This window comes from Gymnoscopelus microlampas (genome assembly GCF_963454915.1).
Source record: "Gymnoscopelus microlampas genome assembly, chromosome: 22".
NCBI classification, from domain to species: Eukaryota; Metazoa; Chordata; class Actinopteri; order Myctophiformes; family Myctophidae; genus Gymnoscopelus; species Gymnoscopelus microlampas.
Window position 1 is genome coordinate 15,595,426 of NC_139959.1, and position 26,610 is coordinate 15,622,035.

At 41.2% G+C, this 26,610-nt stretch overlaps 1 protein-coding gene across 1 annotated transcript in view; it reads left to right on the forward strand.

Annotated features, from left to right (window-relative positions):
- dok6 (docking protein 6) overlaps positions 1 to 11,133 on the forward strand; it is a 96,080-nt gene extending 84,947 nt beyond the window's left edge. The window contains exon 8 of the mRNA XM_084048940.1: positions 10,964 to 11,133. Within this exon, the coding sequence (XP_083905066.1) occupies positions 10,964 to 11,118 (155 nt within the window). The 3' untranslated portion in view covers positions 11,119 to 11,133. The remainder of the gene's footprint in view (positions 1 to 10,963) is intronic.
- Positions 11,134 to 26,610: the final 15,477 nt, after the last annotated feature.

Genomic DNA, 26,610 nt, shown 5'->3' on the forward strand with positions numbered 1-26,610 from the left:
TGGCAGTGAATTAGCTCCTTCATCTCAATACGCAGCACAGCCACTTTTGTTTGAACTGAAACTCCTCATAAACTTATTCGCCACATGTTTATTAGGGTTTTTAAAGGGTGTTACTTTTACAGCAGCAAATGCTGAGCTGGAGCTCTATCAGTATATACTCACTTTTATAGAAACACATAATGGAATATGTAATGGTAAAAACATGGAGATGTGTTCTGTCCATATCCATCTGACCACATAACGTTAAATGGTCAGATGTGTAGAATTATTGAACTTTTGACTCCACTACATTTCTGTTTTATTGGCAGTTTACATGTTTATTATTATCGTCCACTGTTGCGCGATGCTGCCTCGTGCAATCTACCAAATTTGCTGTAAATACACCAATAAATGTTTTATATTAAATGTCTTTCCCTGACACTTAACACCGGGTTTCTAATGTTATGCAGGTTGTACGGCTCACTGAATAGGCACTTGTGTTTTATAAAGTTTGCTGAGGCATAGAATAAGTGCACTTTAAGTTTTGAAGTTGAAAAAGCTCCTCGTCTAGCAAAAATGCTTCAATTACTAGCTCTAAGATTGGAATGGAAAAGCACATTTTCATTTTTTAAATAGGCCCATTTCTGAACAATTCTGTGTCATTTCACACAAGTTCTCACTTTACTTTTTTTCCCTCCCACTCTCTTATTTTATCGTGCAGTTGGCATTAGCAATTCTAATGGCACGGAGCGCTGCGTTCGTTTGATCCGCTAGGAGTGATATGCAAGGCTTTTATGGAGGGAATGAACGATCAAAGGCATGGGGACAAAGATACGTGTTTTGGACGATAACACTGCCTTATCTGCAACAGGTGACAAGAAATACTGTACGTAGAGACTGAACCCCATGAAAAATGTATACATGCCAGGAACAATTGAGAACAATTGAGGCTGGTTTCTTTCCAGAGGACCCACAGACTCACAAAAGGGATGACTTTAACCACAACCACAGCCATGAATTATTTCAGTCAAATGAACTCAATTATTTTGGTGGCTTTGGACTGAACTTTCCTCTACCCCGGTGCATGTAATATATAATTCTCTGGCTGGCTGGCTTGGTTTTGCATACAAAGCCAACTGTCAGCACTCTTACATAAGCCTGGACTCGTGGTACTAGTAGCCTCTCGCTCTCCAGTTACAGGTGTTACTAGGAGGCCATCTGGGTTATCACACACAGTGAGGCAGATGTAGACAGGTGTGTGTGTGTGTGTGTGTGTGTGTGTGTGTGTGTGTGTGTGTGTGTGTGTGTGTGTGTGTGTGTGTGTGCGTGTGTGTGCGTGCCCTTCCAGCCCTTACTCAGGCTGCTCCAGTCCAGCAGCTGCCACCCCAGGCTAGATAGGATGACACGACCTTCCCTAGTAATGAAAAGGCACTGACAAATCACTGTCTGCTTCTGAAAGGGAGAGGGGAGCAAAACAGAGGAGAGAAGGAGAGGGGAAGGGAAGAGGGAGGGATAGGAGACATGCTGCCACCATCTTTCCTGTGGTGTGTGTAGCATGTACTATGTGTACATTATTACAGTATGAACATTAACGTGTGTGTGTGTGTGTGTGTGTGTGTGTGTGTGTGTGTGTGTGTGTGTGTGTGTGTGTGTGTGTGTGTGTGTGTGTGTGTGTGTGTGTGTGTGTGTGTGTGTGTACTATGGTCCTCTTCAGGCAGCAGGGTGTCCCACCATTCAAACACTGCTGTTTATGACCACAGAGATGATTAGATCTGCTGCGGCTCCCATGAGCCTCTGCTTCCAGGCCAAATTGGCCGAGCTTAAAAAAAGGGATTGTCTTGGCAAAGATGTGAGAAGGATATGCCTGGTTGTGCACCAAGCGTTTCAGCAATCTATTAACCCATTAAGACCTCAGGCCCGTTCTACAAATGCCTTCTAAATCAGTAGTTCTCAAACCTTGTCGTGCCAAGGACCCCCATAATGATACTGTATATATTTGGCCGCGGACCCCCATCTGAAAATGTTTTGTGCCACGGACCCCCAGAAGGGAAGATTTGTGTAAATATGAAGATCAAGATTTTAAATTTAGTTTTTATAGAAAAATATCAGATGTACAAACTTGCAGCATGGCACAAAGTGACACGCTGTGAGCTTGAATATCTGCTATTTTTGAGAACCACTGTTCTAAATGCTTTTTTTTCTGAAAAACGTAATGTTACTATCTCCGGGGTTTAATGGGTTAAGGACAAAAATGGGGGGGGGGGGGGGGGGGGGGGGGGGGGGGTTCTGCGGGGGTAGTGTCCCCTTTATTAAACCTGCACAGCCTTAGTGTCTTGACTGTTATTTTGTTTTGTTTATTTGTGAAGCATGGACAGCAGCCAGTGAGTGCCACCTAAACTAGTTGTTCATTTCAAATCCTTTCAACCACTTTCAAGTAACCTGCCGTCTCTATTTTTGGGCATGTCATTACAGGCTGGAAAATCATCAACGATTTCCCAAAAGAATTGAATATTCCCCAAACCGGAGACAACATTGTTTCTTTACTTCAGGGAGCGGTTGTAGAACAAAGACACACGTGGACACGTGTTTTCATGGTTTCCCTATATACTGTACACACACACACACACACACACACACACACACACACACACACACACACACACACACACCTCGTTGTCCGTCTGTCACACACAGACGTTGTACACAGACAGGTTGACAGCGGTCACCAAGCACCACCGGCTTGTGTTTTATGTTTCCTGTAGTGGGGAGTTGGCAGCGTGACACAGTCTTTACCCCACAGGGCACTTTGATGGCATCATGATTGCTGGCTCCACACCACAGGACACTGTGTGTGTGTGTGTGTGTGTGTGTGTGTGTGTGTGTGTGTGTGTGTGTGTGTGTGTGTGTGTGTGTGTGTGTGTGTGTGTGTGTGTCACAAGTCAGTCAGCTAGTTCCAACTTCACTGTAGAGCGTTAAGTAGCAGGGCAGAGGTGTACTGTTACTTTTTCTTCAGAAACCTGACCCTGTGAGCACGTACGCGCGCACACACACAATACTGTAAAGCGTAGACATAATTTATTCGTACTCTCAGGCTATACTGTAGGCTGCCTGATTACCACATTGAAATCTGTGTGTGTGTGTGTGTGTGTGTGTGTGCTGATCAGCAGCTTCTAGCATCAAGGACAGAGAAGAGAAGTGATCGCCTTGTCAATTTGAAGTTGTCCTCCATTTGAAATAAAATGGTCCAGAGGAAGAAACAATCTCAATATTAATTTGTTAATCAAATTTCAATTAACCTCCTCAGCTGAATGGATAAAAAGAATAACGATAATTAAAAAGTCGCTGACATGCAAACTGCATTTCTTGGCTAGTTGGAATGGTGGGGAAGGGCTAATGGCCCGGAGCAGGTCCAGGGTTAGGGTTGATTACAGTGTTGTGCGAGGTTTTGCACCTCCTGAAATATTGATCACAGGCCACGTCCTCCTTGTTGAGTGCAAGATCAGCAGCCCTGCCGGCCCCCCCTATCCTCAGCTTACCTCACACTGCACACATCTACAAACAGCCATCTAATGTATTATTGATGGTCACACAGCCACTCCTCCATCCCACCACCGCAAGTATCCATTACTGCTTCTCCCCTCAGTTATCTACTATGAACTGAAGAACAAATGGGATGATTAATTTGGATAACGGTGGAGAGAGCCAGGCAGAGACAAGACAGGGAGAGAGAAAGAGACTCTGAGGTTATGTTAAGCAGATAATCCAAGTGGGTTGGGCAACGTGATTCAATCAGGCGTGTAATTTTTGTTCCTAGGGGATGGTAGTTGCCAACCCCTAGTGTTTACGTTTAACCTAAAATTCATGCATACAATTCTGTATCTCCGCCATGCCGGACGTCCGCCCTTATGTCGTGTAATCTCCGGCGCCGTTGGACCGATCGGCGTGAAACTTATCACACACACTCCCAGGAGGCCAAGAAAGAACCTCTGCCCCAAATATTTCACATGGGCCTGTTATAGCGCCACCAGGAGGCAGTTTTTTGATAAACAGATATTCTTTTATATTACTCTTACAAATTTTGTCCAAACTCACAATTTTTTTGGCGTGATTTACATTTTACCATTTACGAATTTAGCAGACGCTCTTAATCCAGAGCGATTTGCAGTAACCAAGGTAAACACATATACCACTCATACATCAAACGCATAGAGACAGTGTAGTGCCTCAGTAATCTATCATAGGTAAACCACCTAGCATCAAATAAATAAAATAAAAAAACATTGAAACTATATTTTAACCTTTGCATAAGACTGCATGGTCGTCAAGGCTAGGTCAAGTGCTACGGGCTAAGTACACATGATCTCTATAGTCATGTGATCATGGCCTATCGGTCAGATTTGTCATATTCTATCCTGATTGGCTACAATTGGTCATGATATCATAGTATCATGGTCAGTATCATGGTCAGTATCATGACAGTGTCATGTCACAAATGTCTTCCATTTGTCTGTGTGGTTCAGGATATGGAAGTGTTTTATAAGCAGAAGGTCCCTCGTTCAAATCTACCTTTTGGAACGTTTTCACCATGTATCTAAATGCTAAGCAATTAGTTGTCACAAATATCTTGCATGCCTCTGTGGTGAAGGAGATAAATCATTGCGTTGTAAATAGAAGGTTCTTGGTTCAAAACCAAGAATGTGTTTATTGTACCTGGCTCTAATCTTTCACTGGAGAGCGTGCAAGAGAATTGATTCAGTATGAATCACAGTGGTACAGTGGTAAGATACTAGACATAAAGTGAAGAGACTGAGTTCAAAACTCAAATCATTTTTTTTAAATATTAGACACTGCATCTAAATTAATTAAATGAATTATTTAACATAATTGTCACAAATATTCCATGTCTCTGTGTTGTGCAGGATATACGAGTTTTATAAGGCAAGGCAATTTTATTTGTATATCAACAACAAGGCAATTCAATGTGCTTTACAGTATACAAAAAGTCAAGCAAAGGAAACACAATTATAAAATTATTAAATGATATAAGCAGAAGGTCCCTGGTTCAAATCCACCTTTTGGAACAGTTTCACTAAGTAAATCTAAATGCTAAGTAATGAGTTGTCTCAAATATCCTCACTGATTTATCTCCTGGACCACAGAACATGCTTCTGTGGTGCAGGAGATAAATCAGTGCTTTATAATCAGAAGGTTCTTGGTTCAAAACCAAGGATGAGTTAAAAATATAAATTAAGGTTGTACTTCGCTATAATCTTTCACTGAAGAACGTGTAAGAGTATTGTTTCAGTATGAACCACAGTGGTACAGTGGTAAGATACAGAACTTGAAGAGCAGAGACTGTGGCCCCGTCCGAGTCCGAAAGCTTAGTAGCTACTACATAGTATGTGAGATTTATACTAAATTCAGAACATTTTGTAGTATTCAACAGCTGTGGACACTACGGACCGTCCGGAATTGCATTCTAACATACGTACTATTTAGTATGCCAGATTACTATTTAGTATTTCCGAAAGCTTAGTAGAGACTACAACACCCCATTCGGATGCTATCAATGCATTGAATGGGACATTATCACGTTTTATCAGACCATTGAATGGGCAAAGTAGGCGACATACTGACCTACCCGCAATTCATCAGACCATTCATTGGGTGTTATCAGGACATGCTGACCTACCGACGGAGATGACTTATATACCGTAAGTTAAGTTTGGTCTGATAAAACGTGATAATGTGCCATTCAATGCATTGATACCATTCGAAGCCGGTGACTACAAATTCAGGCAATTTTGTAAAATTCAATAGTGGGCAAGGTGTGGTCTAAATTCTATTAGGCTAAGTAAATCATTAGCACCTGTACAGTGGTTAAGATACAGAGCTGGGAGAGCAGGAACTGTGAAGGCGGTTGGTTCAAATACCCCTTTTGTAAGGTCTTCACTCTGCTGTAGATCTGATAAGGCTAAGTAATTACCATCGTTGTCACATTCATCTACAGTATCATGTGTCTGTGGTTCAGGGGAAAAGTCAGTGTTTAGTAACCATAAGGTTCATGGTTCAAAACCGGGGTTGAGTTTTTTTTCTCCTCAAGCATCAAACTGGTGTGCTTAAAAAAAACTGCTTAAAATACCTCAATAATAGCTAAAACAGCCATCAATAAAATATATTAACTATAGCAGTTGTTGCTGTTCTCACTTTGGTCTATTACATAAACAATATGGCTATAAAGTTTTAAACTAGTTTCTCAAACAGTTCTCTTTGATTAGCTGAATTAAGTTTGAGAAAATACCCCTTTACACTCGTGGCATGCAGAATATCAATCCAATCAATTATATGCTGAGCCCCATACCTGTGAACTGCATTCTGTTTTGTTTTGAACTACCGGTATTCTAGTGACTCAGGGATAACAAATTACGTAAATTGAATTCAACCACTTCTATTTCCTTTCATGTATTAAATGTAACAAACACCAATCCAAGAATAAAATACAGAAACAAATAGCTGTGCTCTGAACAATTTAGGCAAACAAGTACAAAGTATTATGGCATTGTATAACTTTGTTTAACAACAGTACTGCATGGCATTTTGTTTAAACAACAAAAAAATGTTGTAACTGCGATCGGCCATTTTGTTTCTTTCGGCCGTTGCATAAGGCTCGTTTTCACCAAAAAAATAAGAAATCCGACTAGATGTGTTTTTCTACAACTCATAACATAGGAGTGGACGGAAGTGCCGTTTTTGGGATGACGTCACATCCGTCCATTCCTTCTCTCAGAGTCAAGGGATCATTCCTACGTTTTAGTTTTTTTTATTGACGGAGATCTCCATCAATGGCGGTCAACGGTTGGATTTGAAATGACGGAGATTTCCTTCAATGGCAGGGAATGTGCTAACATTCACACTTATGTACATTCACACAGTAAAGTCACATCAGACAATGAGACTGAGCTGTCAGTTATACACTGGCCGTCTCCTTGACTGGGAGTACCTCTGTGCTGGAGGCTGATAACAGGGGAACAGGTTCTCCTGAGAGCAATACGCTGTGATGTAGAGATGAGTGAATGAAATGGTGGAAGGAGTCTCAGATTTATTAAAGCAGTTAAACCTTGCAGCTACAGATGATGACCGCCATGTGATCACACACACCTTCTGTTATCCCCATTGATATTACCTTATTCGCAATTGATATTATCCATCGATGGCTAATAAATATAGTGGAACAAGCGCAGCTAAAAAAAAAAGTCCTCATTACACAATTATCTTATGCGTACAGGGTGTGTGTGTGTGACTCACCATGAGAGCAGGACCCCACAGCAGTGGTGAGGAGCTCCTGGTTGTACACTGCTCTGCAGGCTTACGGAATGCAGTGCAATACATGTAGACTGTTGTTAGTGCTTGTTTTATTGCTTTAGTTGTGTTTAATTAGGTTTAATTTTGTTTTTAGGTTCAGCTTTGTTGATATATTTATTGTATTTTTTTTGGTAATGTTTGGAAATAAGTATTTGAAGTGTCTGTTTGAATCCTAATCAAATCGATCGATTCTACATAAAGGCCTGGTTAGCTTATTGTATAGCTGTACAATATTGTGAGCTTAAAACCCCCCAGGCATATATTTAAACATATTTGTTTTACCACATGACTATCGAACAAGAATATCCCAATTCATCCAAAGACTGTTATACCAGAAAGGTATTTATTCCATAACCATGTGAATCATTCCTATAAAATCTGTCATGCTGGCCCAAATAAAACAAATACATGGGGTTTTGAAACGGTTGGCTCTATGGTACCAATTTAGTTGACATGCTTGTTGGAGCTCATTTGAAATTATCAAGGAAAGTATATTGTCTGTACTCACAGTTCCTTTGAAAACTTCAGAACGCTTCTGCAACCAGTTTCCCAATATAATTATGAGTGGAGTGCTAGAGAACCCAGCACCCCACCTGTCTGTCTGTGTGCTGGAGAACCCAGCACCCCACCTGTCTGTCTGTGTGCTGGAGAACCCAGCACCCTACCTGTTTGTGTGTGTTAGAGAACCCAGCACCCCACCTGTCTGTGAGCACCTGGATCCTCTGGTATGCACGGCAGTCTTGAGCACCTCTACTGCAACAGCTTTGGTATCAGGGTCCTGACGCACACTATCCAGAACACTATTAAACGTCCTATCCTTCAACTACTATAAATGTCCTTGTCATTACACTTCTCAGATAGCATCCATACTCACTCAGAAACTTGTTGAGATGCCTCACGCTCTCTTCCCCTCCAGGCTAGTGTGTTAGTAGTTCACCAGCCACCCACCTTGTAGTTATTAATGCCAGCTTGTAGAAATACTGAGTGAAAACCCAGATCCAGACACGGTAACCTTTATTGTTTTTGACAATAAGGCTAGGGTTTCACGCTATCCTCACCCTGGCTCTTAATTTGGTGACATTTACCAGATTATTAAACTTGCCAACACTTAAACATCACTATTTTCACCCGTTTCTCTCACTCTCTCTCTTCCTAACCTTGCGTCACCAGCCTTTCCACCACGGAGGAAAGCCTGGTATTCGTTCTAAAACTAGCAGTGTGATCCGGTCTAGAAAAAAATTAATTGTGGCTCGGTGGTTGGTTCCGGTTGGCGTCGCATTGTTTTTGTTCCCCACATAATAAGAATCAATTAGTTTAATCTTGCTTGTCGCACTACAAGTTGGACATACCAATGGACATACCAAACCATTATTATACCAAAAGAGACGGAACGATTATACCAAACTAAACAAGTTTTAAACTAGCGGAATCATTTTGGAGATGCATGGGACCGGTGGTTGGTTCTGGCCACCTGATGACGTAAAGTTATTTCTGCTGCGACCGGATCAGAAACCCGAAAATTGTATTGATTCCAGGCGCCTCTCTTCCTCTATTAGTCCCACCCCTCTCAGAACCTGGTAGGTTCACTACAATTGATTGACACCTGGCTCCCCAATGACATTGGGTCCATGAGCTTGGTATAAGTGTAACATGATGTCAAAACCAGTCTGGAATCTGGATACTGCATACATAGTGCGTGTCTGTGTGCAGGGCGTTGCTGAAAATTAGCACTTGTGCTCAGCTGGTGCCCTGGGTAAATAAAAGAAATGTGTGTCAAATCAAATCTATTTGATTCCTAATAGATTCGAAATAGTTCAAACCACCCTCAATGTGGCGCTACAACAGCCCACTTCACATTTTGTTCTGTAACTCTTGAACCGTAGGTTGTACACCCGTAAGGTTGGATCATGACGCAACATATAGGCCATTTGTGCCCACTTTGTGCTACTACTCCCATTCCAATTGGCTATGGCTGCTTTCCAAAGTTTCTGGGGCCTGGTGGAGACAGTAGACCTGTGCTCAGAGGAGTACACTTTTTTCATGCATGTTTTTGCCACCTCAGAAAATTTGACTCATGTACTTTGTATTGGATGAGTTGATGGTCTTTCACTGTGTGTGTGTGTGTGTGTGTGTGTGTGTGTGTGTGTGTGTGTGTGTGTGTGTGTGTGTGTGTGTGTGTGTGTGTGTGTGTGTGTGTGTGTGTGTGTGTGTGTGTGTGTGTGTGTGTGTGTGTGTGTGTGTGTGTGTGTGTGTGTGTGTGCGCGTGCGTGCGTGCGTCTTGTAACCGAGTATGTGTATTCTATAGCCTTTGTTGTTCAGTGTGAAAATAGGTTTTATTATTTTGTTTACTTATAAATACAGACTGTTGTTGTCTTGTCTGCAACCATATATTCATTAGTCTTTTTTTCTTTTTGCCACCCACCTTTTCTGAAATGACACTTCTGGATTCAATCAAGGCAAGGTTGTTTTGTGTCACCACAGAACTGGCATGCAGCAGCTTACTGTCACCTGTCCAACACCAGAGTACTGTCTATTGACTATCTGACACGGTTTACCAATAACATCCATTAAAAAAAAGAATCCTGCTTTGAACAAAATCCTTGTTTTCTTTTTTATTGTGCAGATTTCAGCATGCACTGTTTAAGCAGCAGTTAAAGTACAATCATAGGATGAGGTTCAAAATATCACTTGTATTATTATGTTTGAGTCATTTTAAGACAACAAATCAAGTAAAAAGTTGTACTTTTTATATTTTTTCTCCGTAAATGAATGCCCTACTTTGCCATACTACCGTTTAACACAAATGTAGCAAAAATAGCAAATCTACAAGTTAAGTAATCTTGAGCTTGTACAGTAGATCTGCTATTTTTTATATTTTTTCATTTGAATCCTGAATCCTGAGTCCTAAGTTTTGGACATAACCCACGATTACATGCTAAGAGAGAAAACTAAAAACAGTAGTGGAAGTTAAGTACTGTATTCAAAATTTACTTCAGTAATAGTAAGAAAATAGACATAAAAATTAACATGCACTTCAAGTGCATTATTTTCAAAATCTTTCAAATTTTTTTCCTATCCTAAATATATAATAGGTTTTAACTGGTTAATGTAGGTTTTGTAATAATCTAATCTCTCTGTAAGTTTTCAAATAAATGTACTGTAGTCGAGTAAAAAGTGCAATATTTGCCTCTGATGTCGTGGAGTAGAAGTGTGGCTCAGGGGTAGAGTGAACTGGAAACCGTAAGGTTCCCAGTTCGATCCTGGGCTGGGGGGCTCCACCAGAGTTAGTGTTGAAGTGTCCTTGAGCAAGACGCTGAACCCCTAATTGCTCCTGATGAGCAGGTTTGTGCTTTGCATGGTTTCCTCCGCCATCGGTGTATGAATGTGTGTGTGAATGTAATGCATAGTCTTTGTAAAGCGCTTTGGATAAAAGTGCTATATAAATGCACCGTTTACCATTTACCAAGTATAAAGCATTGAAAAAGCACCTCTAAATTGTTCTTAAATTTACAGTACTTGAGTAAATGTACTTAGTTACTTTCCACCACTGACAGAAAAACACACCTTTCTGTCAGCTTTAACATTGAACTGATCCTTTGAATTTCTCGCTCGTCTTTTCCAGGAAGCAGCCTTACAATGACCCTCATCCCACGAGCACAGACGTTCTCCAGCTTCCTGTCAGATGAGCGAGGCGAAGAGCAGTCCCAGCACCAGGAAGAAGCGCTATCCCCCTCTAGTGGCTATGAATCCAGTTGCAGCCCAGGACCTCACCAATGACAATACCCCCCCTCCTCTCCCCCAACCAAAACAAAACACTTGGACACTTAACTCCATCACTTTAGAGAGAACATAGAGAAGATGTATAGTGACATGTGTAATATACCATTTTATGTCAGTACTTAACGGTAGTGTTAAACTGTAGGGCGAGTGGTACATGTAAAACTCCTGAAAGGATCTAACTTTTTTTTCTTTTTGTACCTGTTGTCAGACAACAGCAGTAGCCTAAAAATAATTGCACCAAAAATCCTTCTCTTATAGCTTTTTTTTTCTTTCAAAAGAACGTTGTATGTGGTCATCATGCTGGCAAGTCAACATTTTCAATCACTGCACTACACCATCCAAAAGGTTAAGGTAGGAAGATACAAGACAAAACATATTTGCTGTCACACTGAACTCACTCCATTAATGTGAAGTCACGTTTAACCACTTAAACCCTCTCTATACTTAGCAAAAGCGACCCGAGTTGCGACTGTACTTGGTACGCTCTTTTTTTCCCGCTCTTCAGCAAATCTCTTCGCCAAAACTCTGATACTCAGATCTGATATTTTTGGCTGTTGTTCCCCCCAGAATATGGATGCTGGGGGGTCCAAGAGGTTAATTCATAGAAAAATTAAGAACGCAAACATTTGATTCAATCTAAACCTTAGAGATAAACAATGGACTTTGGTCCATTGGAAATGTGTTGCTGTCGGGCAGGAACCTTGTATCTCCATGTTTCAACTATATATTTATTCGTAAATCAATGCCGTATTTCACCATACAAGAGTACATCACTACATTTTCACAAATGTAGTGAAAATAGCAGATGTACAAGCTCTGAGCTTGTAGATCTGATATTTTCACAATTTTAAGTGTTTTTTAAAATAATATTTATTAAAAAAGAATGGTTTTGGACTTACTGTAAAAGGTTTACACCCGACAGCGACAATTTATATTTTTGATCCCTTTTGAGTGCAGCAGGAAAAAAAACCTGTGTCATTCAGATTAACTCCAAGGTTACAGACAGGATACAAAGCCTTCACAGCCTCTGCTTCCAACCTGTCACTGATCTAACGTTACATTAGCAAAGCAATTTAAGGCGGCCGCCTTGCTCTCTCTCTCTCTCAGCCAGCCCAGCCTCACACACTATCTGAAGGAGAGAGAGAGGTGAGCTGTCTGCTCTGTAGAGACTTGATGTTCTCTACAGCAGTGATTCTCAAACTGTGGGGTCCGGGGACCCCCAGGGGTCCTTGAGGGGCTTCCCAGCTAAATCATTTAATATAGCACCTAAACCAGCTTTAACAACTTTAACCCCTATATTTTGGCTATTTGAAAATAGCCGATCTACAAGCTCACACCGAATCACAATGTGACTTTTTGTAAATATTTTTTGAAACATTTTAACAAACCATATCTTATATGGGGGGGTCCCGGGCACAAAAATATTTTCAGATGAGGGTCCGACGTGCCAATACATATTAACCCATTCAATCCGGGAACGCATCTGTGTCATTTTAAAAATGTCTTTGGCTATTCAACAATAGCAGATCTACAAGCTTGTAGATCTTCTGTTTTTGAAAAATCGTGAAAATTGCTGCAAATCTTTGAATATATATGTGTGTTTTAAAGCAAACATGTTTAACTCTGATCTGTGCTTCTGGGGGTCCCTGGACATGAAAAAAGTTTGAGAACCACTTATTATAGCAACATAACTGTTTTAAAAAAAAAACTGTTAGGATTTAGAATACATTTGTAGAATCCACAGAAGCAAAGATTTGAGTTACAAATGTCTGCTTAAAAAAAAGATATATATATATTCAAAGATTTGCACATTTTCCACGATTAAAAAAAATAGCAGGCCGCTATGAGCTTGTATATCTGCTATTTTAATTTGCGGGTCCTTGACATGAAAGAGTTTGAGAAGCACTGCCAGGATGAAACAACTAAATTGCCTTGAAAATGTAAGTTCAAGCTTGTTAGTGGTTTTTCATGCAGGAGGCAGCTTCAGTGGCCTATTGCCATTGTCGGGCAGAAACCTTGTATCTCCATATTTATTTATTATTTGTAAATGAATGCCCTACTTTGTCGTATAATAGTGTCGCAAAAAAAGTAGCAAAAATGGCCGATCTACAAGCTCACAACGTGTCGCGACAAGTTGTGATCCTGTAGATCTGCTAGTTTGGAGGAAAACAAATTAAGCGAAAGTGAAGTCTGTGGGTTTTATACACTTTGAATCAATGAAAGGTATTAACAAGAGCTTGTGACTAAATAACACTTGAACACCGGTTCTGTTTTCAATTTGTTTTCAAGTAGTTTTGTTGTATGTCCTAAAGTTTTGGACATACAAGGTTTCACCCCGACAGTGACGTTATACAGTAATACCATGGGTAAAAGAAATTGCCTAGACATGCACTCTGTATAATAGGGGGGGAAATAAGCCAACAAGAGATAATTCCAGAGATAATTCCACTGAGCAAGAGAGCATCACTGCACCTGGGTTTATGAGTTCTGTGGCATCACTGACTCGCCCTTATTTTGTCCTCATTAAACACCCTGATACCTGATGTGACCTCATTTCCACATCCGCTAGCCTGAGTATCAACTAGAAGGTAAACGCTTTGAGGGTTCCTTATGCCCACAACAAACAGAAATATTGGTGGAAAACACTGAAACGTTTCTCTTTAGGTGAAACATGCCACTGCAGTGCACACACCCGTGGCCCCCATGCTGTGAGATAATGGTCCCTCTCTCACGTTTTCCTCCTACAGTATGAAGTGCCTTCCGACACTGACTGCAGAGTGTAATAAACCCGAATTTATACTTTGTTGTATACGGTAAACCACACCGCTCGCTGAAAATAACTTGAAAATATTATTTTTTTCCTCTTCTTCTTCAAGCGAAGGTGGTCGTACGATGAGTATAATTTAAGCTTAAGCCCTTGACCAAAGCTACGTCTTTGGCCCTCGAGTTCATCATTGTGAAATGGAATAGACTTTTGTCTACCTTCAAAACGTTTTCAGTTTTTCTAATAGACCCTAACGCCCCGCTACACCTGGGGTACTTGGCAACGCTGACCAGACATCCTGAAGCAAGCGAGGATGAGTTGTGTAACTTGTAGGCACTCGCTCATAGTCAATGTAACATAATCAGATACTCTGAAGAAGCTATAGATCTCTTTTCGGATAATGTAAAGGTGGACTTTCCCTTTGACGGTTTCCGTTGTGCCATAACACCTGCCCTACGAAGCGGTTCAAAGGAATGTATGATACTTACAAAGACAGAAATCACTGAAACACCCGTTTTCAACCCATCTTCATATAATAGGTCCTCACTAATGCTCACAGTAATATGGCACCATTTTTGTCTATTCGGTCTGCGTCTCAGAGGCTGTGGACAGTTCAGAAACCCGCCTACCAGTGACATCAGCGATGGGGAATCAAAGCTAATAGAAACGTCAGGCTTTCTCTTCCTGGAAAGTTAGCATGTTATATAGAAGCTTTTGTTCTCATTAATGACATCAATCTTTAAAGATATACCCGCACACAGCCACTTGCACGTTCAAGTTCTCAAGTGGCAGTGTGCGGGTATATCTTTCAAGATTGATCTCACCTACTGTTTGTCGCCTACAGTATGCACCTCAAGCCCCCAGAGCCACAGTTGAACAGTGAAGCTGCCGTCGCCCTGGTGGTCAAATCGTAGAATGCAATACTTTCGCATTTAAAACGCCACTGCGCATGCTTCTACTGTTTGAAACCCTACTGCGCCTGCTTGGTGCTCAAGACTTCCGCATTTTGGTGCCCAAATGCGGAAGTAGAGCGTTCTTCCAGGTGCTTCAAACGCCACTGAGCAACTCTCATTGAAATGAATAGCTGGGGGCGGGGCAGTCCGCCCTCTAGATATATTATTACTCTATGATGCACCTGCTTTTAAACTTACTGGGTGTGCGGAAGTTCTTTATCGCTAGTTCTGAAAACATATATATTTTTATCAATCTTGTTTACCAAAGCTGCCTACCGATGATGTCACTGGTAGGCAGGTTTCTGAACTGTCCACAGGCCTCCTCTGAGACAAGAGTGAGTAGACATAAATGGTACCATATTATGAGCATTAGTGAGGACCAATTATATGAAGATCGGTTGGAAATGGTGGATGTGGTCCTTTAAGTCAAACAGGACTTTAAAAAGACAATCAGCTGGAAGTAGCAAATTAGTCTAATTAACCCTGGACCTCAACCCCTCCCTTTGTTGTGTTGATGTATTCTACGTTGTCGTCGTTGCTGCTGTTAATGTTTTGTTAAAACGTTTGGAAATAGATCGTTTCTAGTAGAACTAGAGATGATGACCATGCAGCCACTACTGTTTTATGTTGAAGTTGTGCACAACTAGTTAAGTTCATTTAATCCATTGCATGTGAAATAACTGAACCATAATATTGATTTGATTAACAAAGAAAAGTGCCCTTCTGTGACAGGATAGCAGGATCTGTTAAGTATCTAACTATTGCAGAAAGAAAAAAATGTTTGACATTTCTTGTCATTAATTCTGCCCTATTTGTCTCTAGTCTTAACACATACTAGCTGATGTGTTGTTTATAAATGTTAAATGGTTGGCAGTAGCCTACATCTGAAATGTTAGTACCGCACGACTGAGAGAGGACTACACAATGTTCTAGTTCAGCGGTTCTCAACCTGTGGGCAGGGGCCCACTGGCGGCCCGCGAGGATACTGCAAGTGGGCCCCTCAAATAATTGGCAAAACACTATGATTTTGATAATAACATACAGTACATCGTTGTCGGGCAGAAACCTCTTTTCTCCATATTTCGTAAATGAATGCCCAATAGAGATGCGCGGGCCGCGGTTGCCACAGTTAACCGCAGTTTGGGTGGATTTGGGCCAATCAAATATAATTATTAATTAATATTGGATAAACCGCGGGTGAAATAATGCGGGAATTAAATTAATGATATCAATCTATAGGCCTATTATAGCTTTTAAAAAGCACAAAATCTCGCCGTGCGTGCGTTTGTAGTATTTTAATATTACATCAGGCACAAATTAGCCGCCTACTGCACGTTGCCAACAACAGTGTACAGCATGCAGCCGGTGTTGCCAGATCTTGCGAGAGAAATAAGCAGCCAGGTCTATGAAAACAATCCCAAAACAAGCGCCAAATTAGCCCAAAGGGCGCTTATAAAAAGCAGACATGGCAATGGAAATCGTAAAGTGAATGAAGCTCCGTCTTGTTGTTACCATAGATATGGATTGTATACAGTCACTACATCGCAACAGTGGTGAGTAACATTGTTTATAAGAAAACTAACGTCAGGAAAATAATAATTTGATGCGGCTGGTGCGGATCTAGAAATAAGATAGGATAATTAATGCGGTTTGATGGCGGGTGGATAATGAACATGTATACAAGGATTTGGGTGACGATAAACCCCATCTGCGCATCTCTGATGCCCAACTTTGCCACAGTACAGTAGCCTGGAAACCAGACGAATCGCCCAGGGGAAAAAAAACTGCTATGCGCTTTGAGCTTATAGATCTGCTATTTTTGAATTTGAATTCTGAAAAGTAACAGTTTTGGACATGTGAGGTTTCCACCCGACAGCATTTCATTGCGATACCGATAAATAGGAACTTAATTGATTGAGGGGGAAAAAAAGAATGTTGAGAACCACGGTTCTAGTTCACAATGTTTAATAAGTTGCCAGTTCCTTCCTTCACTTTGTGTTAAACTTTATGCTAGCCATATACAGTAAACATTGTTTGAATCTAACGTAGGTATGCAATTCTGATCATTTTATGATTTCTATCCTACTGTATACGATCGTGTTTTTTGTGTCGACATGTAAAATGGTCAGTCATTTGTTTTGTGTTCTGTTAAAAGTCGTACTATATGTTAATGGCACTTTCAACACAAGGAGTGTAGGATTACAGTTTCCACTCACTAAATGTACATATGTAATGTTTTTGATGAGAGAATAAATTGAATGTTCTATCAACGGGGGCGTCCACAAGTTCCTCCCATCACAGACCAGCTGTACATTATGAGGCGTGGTGGGCGTGTCCTTTTCCACCGGTGGTTCCCAAACAATATGGGTCGGTCGCGACACATTTTTCGGTCATGCAGGTGTAAATATCCCCTTTTTAAAATGTAGGGAAAAAAATACATTAAAAAAGATTTTATAAAGCTAAAAAGAAAATATGAAAAGTCAAACAGATCCGTCTTGATCACATGACTATAGAGATCATGTGTACCGATTTGCGTGGAATTTGGATAAAATGGGAAGGAGTAATATAAAAACAATTGTTTTACATAAGTCGGTGCAGGTATAGGTAAAAGCACGAATCGGGCCTGTTATAGCGCCACCATGAGGCTGATTTGAAAATGTTCAAGTGGCATTTCTTTCTCGCCATAGTGGTAATGTGCCTGCATAATTTCACGCTGTGTTCATAATTTGAGGCATTTTGTTCAACACGGAGCACTCCTGCAAACCTTGGAAGAAATTTTTCAACAACGATATATTTTAACAGTGGTTCCAACATGGTTTGTATGACACTCTACTATCCTCCAATAGAAAGGCTTGTATAATAGTATCCTCCAATAGAAAGTAAAGACACTGTATAATAGTATCCTCCAATACAGGGGAGAACACTATGATATCTATAACTCTCTATCATATATCCCTATAGAGTTCTATATATATCATAGTGTTCTATTATTGTAATATAGATATCATATATATTCTTGTAATATAGAATATATATTATTGTAATATAGATATAGTGTTCTCTCTATCAGTTCTTATATTGTGTTCTCTCTCATATTCTCTTTGTTCTTACATATTGTGTTCTCTCTCTCTCTCATTGTGTTCTCTCTGTCATATGTATCTCTATCATATTGTTCTTATATATTGTGTTCTCTCTCATATTGTTCTCATCTCTCTCTATATATATCTAGCCCCTCCCCTATCTAACTCTGCCCCTTCCTCAATCTAGCCCCTCCCCTTCTATCTAACTCCGCCTCTTCCTCCCTCTCAATAATATTTCAGCTGCCCGTTTATATTATTTCTATAACCTCTCCGCTTTATTGTCTGTCGGAAACCACGGGGGACACGGCCCCCCGCGCACGCATGGATGAGATGATCTTCGGTACCGACACTGGGACTGCGCAACTTAGTTCAACTAGTCCTAGCCATGGCAGGTCCTTGTGACCCTGACTTAGTCCGCTAGGCCATTAGTACCGGCTGAATCTCACTGCTTTCTGTGTCATTGGGTCATTGCATGGAATTGGGTGTATACTTCTTTTTAGTTTTTTTGGCATAAGTTCCTAAGTTGTTTGGAGATGCATCAGTCAGCCCAGACAAATACAGATGGAAGAAAAGGTCTCTGTCGTGTGGAAACCTCATGCCCAAAAATGACACATTGTCAGAGCTGGGATTTGACCTTGCTACCTTTTGTTTACCAGCAGTCACTTCACCCATTGAGCTAAGGCCATGGCTTCCCTCTCTATCAACACAATGGCTCTCACAAATGTTCATGTCAAGGATCCACAAATTGATATGTATTTGGCTATTATGTATAAAGATGTAGTGCCAGGGGCCCCGATAAGAAAGATTTATATTTAAAAACTTTTAAAAAGTATTCAACGTTTTTAGAGAAAAAAATCTTTGTCACTGGCGAGCATCAAACCTGTAATCTACTAGTTCCGAGGCAGGCTCTTAGCCCAGTGAACCACTGTACCTCGCCTTAAGATTAAGGCCAATGGATAATGACAGAAAATGTATTGTATTGTTGTGTGTTGTTCCTGAAATAGGAATGAAGACCTGTACACATGAAGACCTGTACACAGCAAGGCAGCTGGTGGCTCAGTGTGTTGAAACACTGCCTATATATCCAGAGATCGTGGGTTCAAACCTCACTCACTCTTTACCCTGAATCTTTCCTTTACAGAAGAGGTTCAGGGTAAGCAGTGAGTGAGGTTTGAACTCACACACCCAGAAACTAGGGGTGTGCCGCCCGATACACTAATTTCACTAATTACGATACGATACGATATTGGGCTCACAACTTCGATACGATTTCGATACGATACGATACGCACTTTTTTTATTATGAAAATATATAGGGGGGAGAAAAAAAGCAAATGCAAACAAATAATTCTGTTTTTGCATTATTCAGACATGCAAACTTGTAGCTTTTCAGCTACAATAGCCGTTTTGAATCCAAATAGGGCAATAGTGTGACACCTGACCAGAAAAAAAAACATGTTGTCACCCTTTTCACCTCGGGGCTGTTTGCAAGCCTGATTATTATGATTGTTTTTTTTTTTTCAAAACGATAATTTTTTTCCCCAAAACGATACATATCGTCACAAAAACGTATCGCGATATATCGCGGGACGATATATCGGCACACCCCTACCAGAAACCCTTAAAAGCAACACAGAAATCAGTGAATTTCAACCGGTACTGATGGCCTAGCGGACTAAATTCAAGTCACAAGGACTAGTCCGGGAGTCATGGGGCTTCACGTGGTTTCGTCGGTTAAAGTTTTTTTCTCAACTGATTCTTGCTGCTGGGGGTCCCCTCTTAAGGATTCAAGAGGGTGCCCAGTGAAATCCCTTGGCCATTTTTTAAAATTGATTTACTGTGCATAACATGTCATAAATCAACATTTTTAATGGATTTTGGTGCTTCGGGTGTGAAGGAGTTAATATCTATGAAATGTTCTAATGTGAAATCAAAAAACAAAATTTTACACATCCACGTTCATTGATAAACACTGTAGAAATCAAATTTGATGCGCTAAATCAATATGTTTGCATAAAATGCCATAAAAAAAGTTTTTTTGTTTTGGGCATTTAAGGGTTAATGACTAAAAGATGGTTGGCCTCAAAGGGTTAATATGCATTCATCCAAAAGGAAACATGACCAGTTCCACTATTAGACTTAGTAGAAAGCAGATCTGATGCATTTGATTTGATTTCTGTGCATGTTCTATTTCACAATATCACAGTTTAAAGATTAAGTTGTTCTGGGCAGGAAGGGGTTAATATTAAAAAATGCATATATATTAAATCTAATGCACTGTACACATCCACTTACATGGATACACACTGTAGAAACCAAATTTAAGCATTTAGATCAAGTATTTTGCATGAAATACCATAGAAGTCTATTTTGGGTGATTTTTTAGTGTTTTGGGCATTAAGGGGTTAATAATAAAAAATGCCCAAGGAATTTCACTGGGCACCCTCTTGAATCCTTAAGAGGGGACCCCCAGCAGCAAGAATCAGTTGAGAAAAAAACTTTAACCAACGAAACCACGTTCAGCCAAAAATCACCCTTTGACTCCCGGACTAGACTGGCATTGACTGGCATTGCCAGGACTAGTCGAAATAAGACGTGCCAGTGTCGGGTACCGAAGATCATCTCATCCATGCGTGAGTGGGCTGGGCGTGGGGGATTATTCCCCTGTGGTTTCCAGACAATAAAGAAGAGGGGTTATAGAAAAAATATTAACGGGCAGCTGAAATATTACAGAGAGAGGGAGGAAAAGGGTGGAGCTAGAGAGGAAGGGGTGGAGAAAGAGAGAGGAAGGGGGCGGAGCTTGACAGAGGAAGGGGCGGAGTGAGAGAGGAGGGGCGGAGCTAGACAAAGGAAGGGGGCGGAGAGAGACAGATGAAGTGGCTACTTTTACCTGACTCTTTTTTGTAGTTTAGTAATGAATGGCTCAAGCTTCTCTCAGAGCCCCTTTTATGCCAGGTGAGTGTAGGTGATGGCCCAGACCCCCCCCCCCCCCCCCCCCCCACCCTGGCACTCCTGGTACCCCATGAAGACAAAGGCATACATTTGCATCACTATATACACGAATCCATGGAGCGCTGCCCTGTAGGTGGCGCCGCCATTGCTGCGGTGTCAGACTCGATCAGCTGCTGCTGCGCGGTGTCAGTCAGCTGCAGTCACTGGCTGCTCACGTTTACTCTTTTACCTGCTTTTTACTAACTTTTACTAACACTAACTTTACAAAGATGTACAGAAAATCGGGACGAACCTGCGTAGTTTATGGCTGCTCCAACAGCCAAGCAGGTAAAGAGTAACGTGAACAGACGGACAGAACCGCAGCAGCAGCTGACTGAGTTTGACACCGCAGCGATGGCGGCGCCACCTACAGGGCAGCGCTCCGTGGATTCGTGTATAGGCGAGGGTCGCTCTGCTGAATGGATACGGTGGTGATTAGCTGCCTGCCCGCGTGAATGGACGAGGAGGCGGGCTAATGGTCTGACGGCTACTATTCTGTTTGGATTTTTTCACTGCCTGTCTTTCAGTCAGTCTTTTACTTCATTTTCTAGGGGAGGCGAGATTTTAGTTCCTGCCTCTACGGTGGGTACGCCACTGATAGCGTCACAATCATTTTTAACCACTTAGCTTTGGCTATTCAAAAATCTTGAAAATGTGTGCATATCTTTGAAATATATATACATTTTTAAAGCGAACATTTTTAACTCAAATCTTTGCTTCTGGGGGTCCCTGGCTCAAAACATTTTCAGAAGAGGGTCCCCAGCCAAATGTATATCAATTTAGGGGTCCTTGGCATGAAAAAGGTTGAAAACCACTGTTCTAAATGGCAGTGGTTCACAAACTTTTTAGCTCAAGAGTCTTGAGGCTTGGGTCCCGGCTCCCGGGGATACATCAAATTTCTCTTTTGGGTCTTGAGTCCCAAGCCTGTGAACCAGAATGTTATAGGTTTGATTCCTATACCTGAGATTGTGTGAAAGTATCGACAAATTTGGGGGGAACATTTTTTTTCACATTGGCAAGGCACTTTTTTAAAGTTTTATACAAATCTTTCTTTATTTTTAGCGGCGCTAGCCGCTCGATACCTTTAGGTATAGAGCGGATATTAGCCGTCTATACCTGGCTTTTGCGTCAAGGTTCTGATTGGTCAGGTCCGTCAACGTTCTGATTGGTCAGGCTCGCCAAGGTTCTGATTGGTCAGGTCCGTCAACGTTCTGATTGGTCAGGCTCGCCAAGGTTCTGATTGGTCAGGTCCGTCAACGTTCTGATTGGTCAGGTCCGTCAACGTTCTGATTGGTCACTATTCATGACATCATAGTGATGTCATGAATAGTAACATAGTGATGTCATGAATAGTGACCAATCAGAACGTTGACGGACCTGACCAATCAGAACGTTGACGGACCTGACCAATCAGAACCTTGGCGAGCCTGACCAATCAGAACGTTGACGCAAAAGCCAGGTATAGAGGGCTAATATCCGCTCTATACCTAAAGGTATATCTGCTACAAAAAGCTACGAAGATAGAAGCTGATAGAGTGGGTACCTAAAGTTTATTTTTTAGGTACCCACTCTATCAGCTATGACAGATCAGTTTTTGCCACTTACCTTGGAATGCATTTGGTGATTCGCTTCCAATGGCACTATTTAGTGCCACTGGAAGCCTTTTAATATTGTTTCTCTAGTAGAAACACATATGACAAAATATATCAAAGGCGCCGCTACCTTCACACAGGTGTGATTTTTTGTTTTACACACTCCATGAAGCCTTGAATTCACAGAGATTTTTTTTGTTTTTGACACATTCCTGATCCTGAGCACAGACTCAGACATATTGGTTGGATGCATGGCGCATAATAGGCTATCGCATTGTAGATTAGTAGGCGATAATTCCAACATTCACTATACACTCCTCATGTTTAAGCCTAACTGAATTATATATTTATGGACTTGTATATAAATTGTATATATTTTTGGACGACTTGTGCATTTAATTTGTCGGCAATACTCTGCCACGCTTTCTCCCTGGATCAATTTATTGCAGCCGGGTTTCCTTTCTTGCTTATTATACATTTTACTTCCTCGTATGACATAAAATTTCTATTTTGGGTCTTGAGTCAAGACAGAGGATCCCGGGGAGACATCAAATTTCTCTTTTGGGTCTTGAGTTGGGACTCAAGACCCAAAAGAGAAATTTGATGTCTCCCCGGGATCCTCGGTCTTGATTCAAGACTCTTTTGGGTCTTGAGTCTTGGGACTCAACAAGTGGCTAGGGGCTAGACAAGGTCTAGCTCGACAAAGTCGCTCCTTTTCAGCCTGGCTTGGCGTTCATGAAACGGAATAAACCAGGCTGTACGGACCAGACTTTGTCAAACCTGGATTTGACTTAAATACAGGCTTATTTAATTCTCCTTTCGTGTAATAGGCCCCTGGTTCGATTCCAGGCCAGGACACATGTTGCGGCGTCACTGAGCAAGACATTGGAGTTGGAGTGGAGTTTCTAGGTGAAAGTGTTTTTTTGAGGTTCCAAAATCTTCCATCGGCCTCCATTATAAATCTCTGAACTTTTAAAGGAGTACAATTCTAAAACTAAGAAACATTTCAAAGATTCCTTTTCAGACAAACATGTCATGTTATTAAGATAAACATTTAAGGTTTGAAGGGGGGTTCTAGGGGCAAGTATGTAGGACTAGTAGCCTGCCAAAGTTTGTCCTTTTTAAAAATAAATTGCAAGTGAATATGATGCCAAGGCTTTTACCTCTATCTAATATTTTAGTGAATACCACGCAAGTTAACAGAATAAGTAGGAACTGCTGTGGTGCAGTGGTTTAGATACAGGGTTCATAATCAGAAGGTCGCTTGTTCAAATCCGATAAGGACACTTTTCAAACTTTTACCTGACTCCTGCACCTTTAGTGATCAGACTCTCAGCACAGAGGTTCCATGTTGAAATCCCAGTTGTCCCATATTTCAATGTTGTAGTACTTTGACGTTTTCAAGGCTAAAATACAAAAAAAGCAAGTCAAAAGCACTAGAAGACACCTGCTGAGGGCCCAAAGGTGCGTTGGCGCATTGGTAGGGTTTGGTTTATCTTGATCGGTTGCCTCTGCTACAGACAGTTTGCAGGTTCAAGTCCCATGCCATCAATGTACACGGAGGACCATCGGGGAGACTGCGTCCCTCCCCGGTTTCCTGATAGTTAAAGGTGGGGGGTTATGTCTGAAAGACCTCTTCCCAGCTAAAGTTTTACAGAGATAATTTCTAGGTGATTATTGCTGCCATCGCTGGACCCTTGAGTCTTGTTCTTCTGCCGTATTGCTGGATACCCGAGAGGGGGACATTTAATTTTACAAAAGTTGACTTGTAACCAGTAGGTTCCCAGTTCAAATCCAACTAGGACAAATCTTACCTGACTCTTGCACCTTTATTTAATCTTTCAGTGAATACCACGCAACTGAACAGAATGAGAAAGAACCACTGTGATGCAGCGGTTTAGATACAGGACTTATAACCAGAAGGTTCCCAGTTCAAATCCAACTAGGACATTTTTCCGACTTTTACCTGACTCTTGCACCTTTATCTAATCTTTCAGTGAATACCACCCACGCAAGTGAACAGAGTTAGCAAGAACCACTGTGGTGTAGTGGTTTAAATACAGGACTTGTAACTAGAAGGTTCCCAGTTCAAATCCAGCTAGGACATTTTTCCAACTTTTACCTGACTCTTGCACTTTTATCTAATCTTTCAGTGAATACGACCCACGCAAGTGAACAGAATAAGTAAGAACCACTGTGTAGTGGTTTAGATACAGGCCTTGCAAGCAGGAGGTTCCCAGTTCAAATTCGGCTAGCATATTTTGTTCCCCAACTTTTACCTGGCGCCTTTATCTAATCTTCCAGTCAAGACCGAGCAAGTGAACAGAATAAGGAAGAACTACTGTAGTGCAGTGCTTTAGATACAAGACTTTTAACTATAAGGTTCCCAGTTCAAATCCAGCTAGGACATTTTTCCAACTTTTACCTGACTCTTGCACCTTTATCTAATCTTTCAGTGAATACCACCCACGCAAGTGAACAGAGTTAGCAAGAACAACTGTGGTGTAGTGGTTTAAATACAGGACTTGTAACCAGAAGATTCCCAGTTCAAACCCAGCCAGGACATTTTTTCAACTTTTACCTGACTCTTGCACCTTTATCTAATCTTTCAGTGAATACGACCCACACAAGTGAACAGAGTTAGCAAGAACCACTGTGGTGTAGTGGTTTAAATACAGGACTTGTAACCAGAAGGTTCCCAGTTCAAACCCAGCCAGGACATTTTTTCAACTTTTACCTGACTCTTGCACCTTTATCTAATCTTTCAGTGAATACCACCCACGCAAGTGAACAGAGTTAGCAAGAACCACTGTGGTGTAGTTGTTTAAATACAGGACTTGTAACTAGAAGGTTCCCAGTTCAAATCCAGCTAGGACATTTTTCCAACTTTTACCTGACTCTTGCACTTTTATCTAATCTTTCAGTGAATACGACCCACGCAAGTGAACAGAATAAGTAAGAACCACTGTAGTGCAGTGGTTTAGATACAGGCCTTGCAAGCAGGAGGTTCCCAGTTCAAATTCGGCTAGCATATTTTGTTCCCCAACTTTTACCTGGCGCCTTTATCTAATCTTCCAGTCAAGACCGAGCAAGTGAACAGAATAAGGAAGAACTACTGTAGTGCAGTGCTTTAGATACAAGACTTTTAACTATAAGGTTCCCAGTTCAAATCCAGCTAGGACATTTTTCCAACTTTTACCTGACTCTTGCACCTTTATCTAATCTTTCAGTGAATACCACCCACACAAGTGAACAGTGTTAGCAAGAACCACTGTGGTGTAGTGGTTTAAATACAGGACTTGTAACCAGAAGGTTCCCAGTTCAAATCCAGCTAGGACATTTTTCCAACTTTTACCTGACTCTTGCACCTTCATCTAATCTTTCAGTGAATACCACCCACGCAAGTGAACAGAGTTAGCAAGAACAACTGTGGTCTAGTGGTTTAAATACAGGACTTGTAACCAGAAGATTCCCAGTTCAAACCCAGCCAGGACATTTTTTCAACTTTTACCTGACTCTTGCACCTTTATCTAATCTTTCAGTGAATACGACCCACACAAGTGAACAGAGTTAGCAAGAACCACTGTGGTGTAGTGGTTTAAATACAGGACTTGTAACCAGAAGGTTCCCAGTTCAAACCCAGCCAGGACATTTTTTCAACTTTTACCTGACTCTTGCACCTTTATCTAACCTTTCAGTGAATACCACCCATGCAAGTGAACAGAGTTAGCAAGAACCACTGTGGTGTAGTGGTTTAAATACAGGCAGTGTCGGCCCTATGGGGGGGCATTGGGGGGCAATGCCCCCCCAGATTAGACTTTGTGCCCCCCCAGTTCAGATTGGCCAGATGTTTTTATTATTATTTTTTTTTTCAAGCAGCGCAGCGCAGCGCAGCGCAGTATAGCCTGCCTTTTTTTTCTCCCGCTGTGGAGTCTGTGCCTGTGGAGATGCAATGCCGACATTACATTAAAGACATTATAGGCCTAATGCTGTAATTGTATTTGTTGTTGGTGCATATAGGGGCAAGGTAAATGAACCGAATTAACCGAAATAGAGTTACAAAACACCCCAAAAAAGTAAAATATCCATCCAATAACCGAAAAAAATCG